The following is a 12157-nucleotide window of genomic DNA, read 5'->3' as shown; positions in this document are numbered from 1 at the left end:
TGGCCAAAACAGTGGTTGGCTGTTCTTGGCTGTTGGCTTGCAATAGGATGTTTAATGCTCCTGGAAACTGGCTGACACGCCGAACTGGTCTTGAGGAGCAGCAGATGGGAGCGCACCAGCTGGGCTTTGGAGGAAGGCTCGCTGTGTCAGGTTTTGCCTAATGGGTGTTTGGTTTTACTCTTCTCTCCAGGTAACATTGCTGAGACAGCGGAACAGTGTCAGAACGTTACCATAATGGAGGATCATGCAGCTGGCCAGGAGAAGCACGTCCCATCAGGTGAGCACCTCCAGGAGGAGTTGGTGTAAAGGACCAGCCCTGCCAACTGCTGAGAGAATGACCCAAGTGTGGGAGCAGGGGTCCTTGGGGCAGCCAGGAGGAGGCGATGTGTGTGTCTGGAAGGTTCCCTGGATCAGCTGGCTGCAACTGGTGGGTAGTGGGTAGCCACGTGATGCTCTGATGTTCACAGTCATAGGAAGATCCTGCTGTTTGATACCATTGCCCAGCAAGAGCAGAACAGCCCCCAGTGTCTGGGCCAGCGATGATCTTGCTGCTGCAACTTTGCAAACTTGTGTTTCTGTGTTCACTCCAGTTCAGTATAAAAATACAGCACTGCTTTTATTTGGAGACACAGCCCAAGGATGCTGCTTGCTGCTTGCTTTTGTCACCTGCACAATGAGATGGAGAGAGCTGAACAGAGAGCTTGGGGTGCGGGGGCTATGCAAGAACCTTTTGTCCTACGTTTCAGACCTGCATTTCTCAAGGAGCCTTTCCCTTCTCATTCTACCATGCTCCACAATTGAGCTTGGAAACCCACATAATGTCAGCAAACCTGGTGGGATTCACTCCTGGCTGTGCTCCACATAAACATCATCTTAATTTTGTTTTTCTGAGGTGCCTTGAACACAGCTTACACTGGATAAATGGATTGTCTCTGTCTTGGAGAGAATCCACAGCATCCATTCATCCCAGGTTCTGTAATGCATTTCAGTCTGAGCTCAGCTTGTAGCCTCAGCTTCACACATCGCAGGCTCACAGGGATTTTGTTTATCTTAGTTTGAATCTTCTTTTCTAAGTCATTTTCTCCAGTTCTCATTATTTTATTTGCCCGTACTCCTTGCAGAGAGGAGACTTGTGCCTCTTGCCCTGCTCTTGCAAAAGATGACCTTTGCCACCCAATCTTGGCACAGTATGTGGTGTGCTACACCGAGCCCTTACTAAGGTGGGCAACTTTGCCATGATGAGAAATAACACATCCTGGAAATGTTTCGGCAGCCTGCTTTGGACCAAGGCTGAAGGCTCCAGAAATGGCAGAGAACAAACAGTGACACAGCGGCTATCCATCTTTCTGCTTATGTTGCTAAGATTTCTTTTCCTGCTTGTGCCATGCTTTGCAGTTCCTAGCTGTCCAGTTCACTGGGCTTTTCCTTTTCGATGTTGGGTTTCCACTTGTTCCTTTTGGCGATGACACTGGTGCTTTTGTTTGGCATTTTCACGCTTTGCTTGCTTATCAGTTCAGGTGTTCTGTACTCTCCAATTACAGTTTTTTGCTGCTGTAGATCTGGGCAATCATAACACACAGGCCGTAATTCATAGCCAAGGACTTGTTCTAAGTATTTGAATGTTTTCCAGGCTATCCCCTCCAGATACCAGTCGATGATGGATCAGATGAGCCTTTTTCTGAAACATCTGACGCTAAGAGCACCCCAACTACGGAAGGTGGGAGCTCTTTGACTTACTGCTCTGAAACCATGGTGGATGGGGCATGGTAATCCTGGCCAAAGACTCGACGGGCTGTGTTCTGGTGGGATTTCTCAGAAGGAGTGTTTGCGCTCTTGGACAAATGCTCTTCATTAGTCTCATGCCAAGTCATGTTTGCTGCAGAACGGGATAATGAGCTTTAAAGGTGGAGATTGGGTTAGAAGGCAAGAGAAGGTGAAGTGTTTATTATAGCTCAGGAAGTTCCTTGCAGGTTGCTTCCTGAAGAATTTTTACAGAGTGACTGCAGGGTGCTGTTGGCTTGGTGCAGGCGGGAGCAATCCCATGTTGTATGCTCCCAGGGCTAGAGGTTTGTGTTGTCATGCTCCCCCGAGATACCGACAACATGGCTGGTTCTCTTTCAGAGGTAGCAATGCCTTGTAGCTCTTCCCTGCCCTGTATTTACACGTTTGTGCTGGAATGATAAAATGTGCAGAGTCTATATATATATAACAAGACTTCGTGCTGATGCAAAAATCATATTGGTAGGACTCAAGGCATGTCTGTGCTGCTCCAGAATTGTCTGAATGCCATGTTTGCAGAAAGAATCTAATTCCAAAGCGGTCTAGAGACTTGTTCACCGTTTTGATTTGGGTTGGAAGGGACCTTTAAGATCATCTTTAAGTTAATTTTAATTAACTGCAGTTTATGTTCCTCTGGCTGCTTTAATCCAAAGTATCTGCCTCTTGAAGACTTCAGGTAAAGACATCAGATTGCAAAATTTATCTAAAAGAAAGGTGGAGAGAGATGCTGACCAATTCCAGCCCTGTCCCACTGGAGGTGCGGGCCAACTGTTTGTCTGGGAAGTGGCTCTATTCCTGCACATGTGGCTCAAGGAATCAGTACGTGCAACCTGGTTGGTGCGGAAGGGGACATTGTCCCTTTCTCCAGATGGGCTGGGACTGTCATAGTGAGCTGGCATCCTTCTGGTAGATGGAGCCAGGTCTCAGAGCTGCCATGAGCGTGATGCAGCTGCAGTGCTTGGATGTTTTTTGTGGATAGCCTATGGGAGCTGTCCTCTCCTGCTCCAGACCAGTGATGTCCCCATGCAGACAGCATTGCCATGCGTGCAGATCAGGCATCAGGGACTGTCTTCAGATGTGTGTTTTCAGACAGTGTTCGTAGTAAGGCCTTCAGCTGCGTAAGGAGCATGCTGGAGACATGTGGTCTGTGTGGCAGAGGGGGAGGCTCATTGCATCCCTGCAATATGGGCTTTGCTCTGTCATTCTGGGTGTCTCCTTCCACAAGCGCTGACTCGAGGGAGTCAGGTGCTTTTCTGAGCAAAACGTTCTTCAGGCGTGTCCTGGCCCCCACAGGATTTTGCCACTCAACGGCTCTGTGAAAGCTGCATTATTTTTTCAGATGCCACAGCACCTTTAGTGGAGGAAGGAGACCACGAGGATCAGGGTGGTGTCGAACAACACGGGGAGATTCCAGAAGGAACCACAGGTGAGGGAGACCAAGGTGCAGTTTCATCTCTTCATGCAGACAGAGCAGAGAGCTGGACTGGTTAGTGCATTAAAGTAACACTGCAAAACCTCTCGCAGACATGCTTTGCTGCTGATGTATACTTCTTTCTCTCCACGGCCTGCAGGAATAATTAGTCACAGAACCACAGGAATGGTCGGGGTTAGGAGGGCTCTCTGGACCTCATCCAATCCAACCCCCCTGCTAAAGCAGGGTCATGTCCAGCTGGTTGTACAGGAGCTCATCCAGGCAGGTTTGGATGTCTCTGGGAAAGGAGACTCTACACCCTCCCTGAGCAGCCAGTTCCAGTGCTCCATCACCCACACAAGGAAGAAGCTTTCCCTCATGTTCAGGTGGAACTTCCTGTGCTCCAGTTTGTGTCCAGTGGCACTTATCCTGCTCTTCTCCAGGCTGAACAGACCCAGGTCTCCCAACCTTTCCTCCTAAGGGAGATGCTCCAGTCTCCTCATCATCTCTGTGGGCTCTCTCCAGTCATTCCTTGTCTTTCCTGAGCTGGGGAGCCCAGAACTGGAGACAAGACTCCGGATGGTGCCTTCCTAGGGCAAGCAGAGAGAGGAGAACCGCCCCCTTGCCCAACTGGCCACACTCTTTTTCATGCACCCCAGAATCCCCTTAGCCTTCTTGGCCATGAGGGGCTCTGGGTGGCTCATGATCGGCTTGGTATCCACCAGGACTCCCAGGTCCTTCTCAGCAGATCTGCTTTGCAGACAGTCAGTCCTTCACCTGTACTGGTCCAGGGGGTTGTTCCTCCCCAGGAGAAGGACTGTACATTTGCCTTTGTTGAACTGCATGAAGTTCCTTTCTACCCAGCTCTCCAGCTTGTCCGTGTCTCACTGAACGGCAGCACAGCCTCTGGTGGATCAGCCGCTCCTCCTGGTATTGTGTCATCAGCAAACTCACTGCGCGTGCGCTCTGTCCCCTCATCCAGGGCATTCATGATGATGCTGGACCAGACTGGGCCCAGTAGTGATGCTGGGAAACACTGCTGGCCACGAGCCTCCAACAGGGCTTTGTGCCACTGATCCTAACGCTCAGATTCCCTACCTCGCGGTGTCCTCTTGCCTTTTCCATGTTGGGGAAAACTTGGAGCCTTTTATTCTCTCTTTCTTAGCTCCTCATCTGACAATCTTTCTGTATGGTGTCTCTGTGGCGGGATGACCTCCCATCTCCAGGCTGAGTGCTTTCCTGCAGATCCTAGTAATCTCTGCCACTCTGCCAGTAGCCCCATGTTGCAGTGAGGTGGTCACTACAAGCCCTCGCTGCTTCTCTCACTGGCACGCTCACTCAGCCCAGCCCACGCTTTGTCTTTGGAGCAGCGGGTGAAACCAGGCCACTGCAGCAGTTCTGTGTCTGCCAGTGTGTTTTAAGGATAACGCAGAGGAAATGGAGTGGCTAATTCAGTCTGCATGCTCTGTGGGGAATTACTGCACGTGGGCCTGGTTTTCCAGGGAGGGATGATGGTCTTTCAGAAGCAGAGGAAGAAAGGAGTGAGCTGCAGCAGTGCTCTGTGTGTGTAAGAGAGCAGGAGCTCCTGGGAGAATCAAATCTGTATGGGAAAAATGTGTCCCCTATGCAGCAGCCACTGGCTTCTGGAAGCATCAGTCAGGACCTGAGTGAGGCAGTGAGTGGAAATGAGCTTCTGCCAATGTCCGAACACTGAAACAAGCCCACAGTGTGCTCCCTCGGGCAGCCAAACTGTCCTGCATGCAGTCCCCAGGCTGCTAGTGCGGCCCTGGGCTGAAACGCAGAGCGTCTCGCCTGTGAGCAAGGATGTGCGGTCTCTTGGTCAAGATCTGACTGCACCAGGGAGCCAGGAAGCAGTAGTGTCCCGTGAACTCTTCAGATAAAAAGAGGGGAAAACCGAAAATCCTAGCTTGACTGTACAACTGCTGCATGCAAATATTATTGATTGAGCCTGTTGAAAGTAGTCATAAACTGAAAAAATTCTGATGGAGACAAACCATCACTGCTGTGAAGAAAACTGTGCTTCGTAATGTACCGGTATTCCTGAGGTGCCAGGAATACCGGGTTTCTGCCGGAATTCAGTCTGGAATTTCTGCCAGACTGGAGTTTACTGGTGTCAGATAGCCTGGGCAGAGTTCATTGTGCTAAGTTAGGCAGGAGGCACCAAAGACGTAGGGCTGAGGTAAGAGACGTGTGTGAATGCTGCTGGCAATGTAGACCTGAGGTGTGGGCAGCAGAGGGGATATCAATCCATGAGTTTTCCTGCTCCTTAACAGCATGTTTTCGACACCTCTACCTGAAGGAACTTGTGCTAACCTGCCACCCCGGGATGTGAAGTGGGTGAAACTTTCCCTCCAGTATGGTACAGCACAGGCTGAATAAATCTAACTAGATCCATCATATGCATAGGCTGATTTCCTTTCTAATGTCACCCTGCTCATAACACAGCACTGATGGGCAGAGAGGTAAATAAATTCTCCAGACACATGCTTAAACTTAATTCTCGTTTTGATCATATTTTTCCCATTCTTTCCCTGAACTGGGACCAGCTGAAGAGGCGGGCATAGGAGCCACCCCCAACCTGGAGGACCATGCTGCAGGAGATGCCGTGCAAGGTTAGTGAGTCGTCTGTTGCCGGGCTCCTGAAATTGCTGGCCACATGTGTGGCTGCTTGCCAATGGCTTGGGGGTTTTGTTCTGTAGTGCAAATGCTCTGCACTGTATGAGTGGTTGTGCAGTTCTCCCTGTTCCTGTCAGGGGAGCATCATACATGCTGTGAATGTCCCAGCATACTCGTTGCAGAGAACTGCAGCTTTTCATGCACCAAATTTCTCTCTCAGATGGCTGAAGCCCTGGTGATTGTTTGTCCAGTTGCATCCTCCAGGCTAGGAAAAGGAATAAATGGAGACAGGATCATGCAGTGAGCCAAGAGGAACTGCTCACTGTTGAACTGCATCCATTTGGGGCCCTGCGTGTCATACATGGAATAAGTGAATTGTTTAACTGTAATTACCATGTCTCTTAGTGTTAAACAAGTCTCAGACCTATTCACTGATGCCCTCAGTTTCACATTAAGGGCGTTTTTCTCATCCCAGCCTTAGGAAATGTGACTGACAAAGCCAGATGCTGAGCGTTTATAGAGCATTAATGGTATGTCTGCGCAGAAGAACCAAGAAAATATCCAGGGACATGTTAGCTATCTGGAAAACCTATCTTGACCTTGCTTGATGGAAAACTTCAGGATGGGGTGTAGGACCCAGTGCTACATTAATTCTGTGCCCAGTGGCGCAGACTTATGTGTCCAAACTCACTTAGAAATGCTGTTTTATTAGCACTAATACACCATAGCGCTAATTTGGTATGCTGGTTAAAATCATAGTTAAAACCCCGTTTTGTAAGGTAGTTTTCTGTGCAGTAGACGTAAAAAATTCTTCTGTCTGCTTGGGTAGCGTCCTCCCTCCTCAAAGCCACATTAATGCATTTACAAATATCCACGTTCTTTTAAAGCAGTAAATAAAGCTTTGTCTTCTCAGCTCAGGGCAGAATTCACATCGTCTTTGCTTTCTGCATGCAGATGAGCGTAGTTATGTGCAGTCTGCTCCCTGCAGTTTAGAACCTTTGCTTGCCTGTCCAGTGCTTCTTGAACTGGCAAATCCATTTAAAATAGTGCCACTGCTACAAAAAAGAAATGAGGATTTCTTTAGCAGGACAGGGGTGACGTTCTCTCTTCTCTCTGTCACGTTCAGTCTGATTCTGGCTGCTCCTTCTCACCAGATTTTTAACAAGGCCTTTCTGTGCTGTCCTGGGATCTTCCGGGAATGGGAGCATACAGCTAGCTGGAGCACTGGTATAACCTATAAATGACACTTCTAGGGTCTTATGTAAATAGTCAGTTCTCTAGAAGTGTGCTGCTTTCTTTTAGTGGTTCTCTTTGATTTGGAGGAAAAGGTGATTATCAACACGCACACAGTCTTGGATACCTTGTTACCAACTACCTTCATTTTTCCTGTTGTAGAATTTGAAATAATGGTCTTTGCAGTGAAAATGGAGGGCACCAAAATGCCTCCAGAGTCTCGGGTGGAGAAATGCCTTCTGATTCACCAGCATTGTGACAGCCCTTGACCTTGTACTGTGCATTTGCGTATGCACCACTAGCAGGTCAGGGAGCATAGAAGTACAACTCCACTCTTGGGGTATGGAAATACAGCTGATGAACCAACTGTCCTCATCTCTGCTCTTGCAACGCTTGATCGTTGTCATTTGTTTGCAGAAGGAGTGAGTCAGGGACAGTCTGCTGGCTACTGCATGAACACTTTACAAATCCCTTGGGCTATGAAAGTTGTTTCTCGATGCCACATGTCAAATATTACCTGCCAATAAATGCTGATTTAGGATTTCTCTTAAACCAAAATTTCTGAGGCCTTTGTATGGTAGTTTCATTTAACCTTTATGGTTAAAATGGGGAGAACATTGATAAAAACCCGAGTCAGTCTTGATTGCTTCTTTTCTTTTTTGAATCTTGTTTATTAATCTAACAAAGTGACAATTCGAACCTCAGTGCTGAAGTGCTCTGATCTAGGCTCTTTAGTTTACCCAGTGTTCAGAAAGCCCAGAGAGTGTTTGAAGCTGGACAAATTCATGATACAGGATGTACATTCTTTCTAGGGTGGTTTACCTTAAAGCCATTTACCTATGTTCAGAGTGAATTCTCTATTGTCAGTGCATCTTTGCTTCAGTTGAATGAATTTGTAGCAGAAAATCTCTGCCTCAACTAGAATACATGGCTTAATGCAGCAATTGTTGGGTGAAATTGTAGAGCTGTGCATCATGCATGAGATCAGTGATAGAACATAATTCTCTCTTTTACTCCCCCCCCCCAAAAAAAAAAAAGGGAGATCTGTGTCTCTGTGACCTTAGGTTTTGGGTTTTAAATGTCACTTTCTGCTCTGCTCAAGTGATGGCAGCAGCACTAGAGCTCTCGTTAGCCTGAGTGGGTGCACAGCCCAAAATTTCTGTGGTTGTTTGGCTGCAGGAACCTTTGTCCATGCAGTCCTTTCTGCAGGCTGGTGGCTCTGCTGGTTGTTTTGGAACACACAGCAGTAAGAGGAGATGTAGGAGTGTTCTTCCCCAACAGAAATATTCTGGAGAGCAACACAGAGTTGGTTAGAGCTCTGGTAGGGTGTGATCGGTGCTGTGTCTGCATGAGCACCTCCTGTAAGGAAGGAGAGGAATGGAAGGGGGAGTTTTGTAAGCTTGTGAAGAAGGGGAGGGATCTCGCCTGCCTTGTTGTTGTGGCAGGAAGAGGTGGTGGCCCCTGACCAGACAGATGATGATCCAGTGGTGTTAGGTTAGAAAACGGAGGCATTCTTGGCTTCTGAAAGTCTCTGTAGTTAAACCAACTCCTGGAGCATGGCAGTGGCAGGTGTGGGTGGCTCAATACCCAGGCCACTTCCCAGGCAGGTCCAGGGGGGAGTCTGGTTCCCTCCTGCTGTGGTTGTCAAGGTTCCCGATTCCCGTGGGGATCAGAGTTTCTTTCAAGGCAGAAGCCACTGTACAAGTGAGTTCATCTATTCAATGGGGCAGCGTGGAACTTGCTTTTTTTCGTCTAGATTGATGGTAGAAATCCATAGTCTCTCTTGGCATTACATATCTGGGTGCTTGTTTGACACACCTGTGCTAATTGTTTGCTTGTACTTCATACCCTGCATCTTCAACTGTAGAGGAGCCAAGGCCTTCCAAGTTACAGCCTTACCCTCAGGATTGTGTGGGAGATGCAATAAGAAGAGAAACCCAATCCACAAAGCAGGCAGCCGGGGTTCCTCAGCAGCCTCTTCTATCTCATGAAATGAAGGCTACAACAGCAGCTCCCACCAGGATCGAGGTCACCATCCCAATACCTCTGGATATGTACCAAGACTCCAGAACATGTGAAGACAGCAATGAGTTGTGGGATCACCGAGGCAGGGAAGGCAGTGGTGTGGATGCCGCACTGGGAACAGAGCGAAGTCATGATGTGTGCACTGAGGGGTTGGCAGGAGCAGGCAGCACAGGCAACTCCCATATTAAAGATGGGCTGTCTCCTTTGTATACCAGAGCCCCATTAAAAGAAGATGCCAGTGGACTGGAAAGAGACAAGGACCGTGATATTGATGAAACTCCTGAACAGGATTTGATTTCCCTGGTGGGACAGCATATTTTACCAAGACCTGAAGTGGGCTTGTGTCCAGCAGCAGCCAAGGAAGCTCTTGAAGAATGTGCCTTTGGCAAAAATAAGTCTCAAGATGTGCTCAGAGACACATCAAGAGAGGTACCTCTTGTTGAAACTGAATCACATGAAGCAGGAGAGGACCAAGAGAGGAAGAGGTGGCCACTGGGCGGGGAGGAAGACACAGATATCATCCCATCTAAGCCTTCTGAAGTCATCTCCCAAAAAGCTAAGCCTGGGGAGGAAGGAGATTCTGGACCCTTGCTAGAATCAGCCAAACTCCCCGTGGAGTTAAAAGATGATGTGGAAGACAAAGATGCTCCTTCTGAACAGGCAGTGCCAGATACAGGAGAATGCGGGACACCCAAGAAGAGAACTTGTGCTCGTGTTACAGATAAAGCCATCAGTCGTGTCCCTCTCCTAAAAGGTGTGTGCACTATTTGCCTGCCCGGAGCTTACCTTGCTGGTGGCATGCTCACAACAAGTCTGCCTGAACCAGCACTTCAGCTTGCTGCCACCTCTTGAATCTTGCTGCTGGGGAAATGGCCTGGACCTTTGCTGTGAACTGAACTACAAAGCGCCGCTGCTTCTCTTGCTCCCCCCTTCCCCATTTAGTTAATCCTGGATGTCCTGGCATTCTTGCCAGACCCTTATGTTTCAGTTTTGCATCCCTTGCATGGTGCTGGCGTGCCCCCATCGTGCTTTGTTCACCAGTTTTTGTTTGATTTCCTTGGATTTGTGGGATGGGCACCTTCACTCACACCTGGCTCCTTCCCAGCGAAGATGAAGACAGCATGGATGTTGTTCTGGCATGTTGGAGTGGGGCTAACCTGGCGCACACTGCAGCTTGTTCCAGCAAGAGATGTGCATCTAGTTTGCGTGTGTCCACTGTCCAGTCCAATAACTCTTTATATTGGCTTTACTAAAGAGGATGGAGGAGGAAAAAGGACAGTGAGGTGGCAGTCTAAGCTTGGAAAAGGCCCCATGTTGGTCCTCTTTCTTGTACTTTTCAGTCAAGTTTCCACTACAGATGACTGGAGGGAAAATCTGCAACTGATGGAGCCTTGCCCACTGCAGGGCAAGTCTGGTGCTCTTACAAAGCATCCTGCTCCAATCCCCATTCTGGTCAACGTGTCCTTGGGCAGTCCAACACGTTGGCTGTGTTTGGGATGCTCCACGGGAGCTGCTTGTGTGTGTGGAGGCCTGGCTTGTGGGTACATCTAATGGCGAGTGTGTTGCTGGTCTGGGTGGGCAGTCAGACCCTAGAGCAGCAACCTCAGTCTCAGCTGCCTTGGGTGAAGGTCTGAGCTCACCCCTCAGTGTGCCAGCAGAGCATCTCTTAGGCCTTTTCCTTCTCCAAGTGCTGTTTCCCAGCTTTCCTGGGGGCAGAGGGATGTCATGGGGCATCCTGCTTGGAGGTCAGTTGCAGGTTTTTCCGTGAGTTGTGTTAAGCTGAGGCAGTAGGACTCACATCAACCACCGATGGTCTCTCACCGTGTTGGACCTCAGCTCTGGGGTCTGGCCTACGGGAAGCTCTGTACCACATCCCAGAAAGCTGGCTTGGCTGCTTCTATTAGCTTGCCAATCCTTCTTCCTGTCTCTCTTGTTTGTGGCAGAGAGAAGTATGCTCTTTGCTGCTCAGGGTTCATGAGGAAATTGTTGATGCAGCTTTTCTTTCTCATTGGAGCTAAAGCTCATAACTTATTTCTCGTCGTTCACTCCTGGATAACCCAGCAGGAAGCTTTGCCCATGTGCTGCAGGTCATTGGCATGGCTTGCTAGCATTCACCTTGGAGCCTGGGAACTATGATGGGTTGGGGATGCGTTGCTCAGAGTGCACTGGTTTCTGATTCAGCAGGAGGAATTTCTTTATTTAGTAACCTTTTCTTTCAAAGATAGAGATGCTTTAGCTGTTCAGTTCCAGCATTGCTCCGAGCCTGCAAGCTTGATAGGAATCCAACAGGACAACAACTCAGATCTTGAGCCCCTGCGGGTCTGACCCAGGCCAAAGGCTCTGTCTGCTGGGCTGGCAGGAAGCAGCAATTCAGGAGATATGGGGAGGAACAACGGCCTGGCATAGCTCCGCTCTGCAAAGTGAACACGCTAAGGAGCAGCTCTAAACGGGATAACGGGAAAGCTAGTGCCGCTAGGACTGGGGCATCCTTCAGTTTTAGTTTGCAGTTGTTATATATTTATATATGGTTGCTGGAACCAGTGGATGTTTTAGACAGAGAGGCTTATATTTACATTGAAGAGAACTGTTCTGTCCTAAAGTGAACAGGTACTGCTGGAACTGAGTGCAAATCTGGGCAAAATGGTCTCTTACAGAGCTTGTTGTATGTGCCTGATGCTCCAGTGATGACTAGGCACGGGATCATCCGTTAACCTAGAAAGAAAGCGTTTGCAGTGTGGAAGTATTTCTGCAAGAAATGAGTGACTTTTTAAGATTTTTAAGACTAGTACTTAATTTAAGGGAGAGCAGGAACATGGAGCACCTAAGCCAGCCTGCGTGTTTCTGTAGCGCAGGCATTACCATCTCTCTAAAGTTTAATAACCAGTTGCAAGAAGTGTGACTGTGTGTTTCTGTTGTCAGGTCGCATCGACAGCAAAGACCAGGATGGGGCTGAGGCTGAGGAAAAGAAACTGAAGGTAAGCTAAAAAACAAAACCGGAGGTGATGCCAACCTGCTAAGTGCTATGCATTCCTTACTCCCTCTCCTGCTTTCCTGGACTGCCATTGTCCCTTT

General features: G+C 48.7%; 1 protein-coding gene across 7 annotated transcripts in view; it reads left to right on the top strand.

The window, feature by feature from the left end:
* MAPT (microtubule associated protein tau) overlaps nt 1-12157 on the top strand; it is a 45619-nt gene that overhangs the window by 19289 nt on the left and 14173 nt on the right. For 6 of the 7 annotated variants that reach the window (XR_008453555.1, XR_008453554.1, XR_008453552.1 and 3 more), the window contains exons 2-7: nt 191-277; nt 1631-1717; nt 3119-3205; nt 5758-5823; nt 8928-9839; nt 12005-12060. Coding sequence is in view for 3 of the 7 variants with exons in the window: in XM_054088120.1 (XP_053944095.1) it covers nt 191-277; nt 1631-1717; nt 3119-3205; nt 5758-5823; nt 8928-9839; nt 12005-12060 (1295 nt within the window). In the remaining 4 variants the exon portion in view is untranslated. The remainder of the gene's footprint in view (nt 1-190; nt 278-1630; nt 1718-3118; nt 3206-5757; nt 5824-8927; nt 9840-12004; nt 12061-12157) is intronic. The other variant, XM_054088121.1, reaches the window with a different exon arrangement.

This window comes from Cuculus canorus, chromosome 25 (assembly GCF_017976375.1).
Source record: "Cuculus canorus isolate bCucCan1 chromosome 25, bCucCan1.pri, whole genome shotgun sequence".
Classification (NCBI taxonomy): domain Eukaryota; kingdom Metazoa; phylum Chordata; class Aves; order Cuculiformes; family Cuculidae; genus Cuculus; species Cuculus canorus.
The sequence above is the reverse complement of the archived record's forward strand: the minus strand, read 5'-3'. Positions and strand labels throughout refer to the sequence as shown.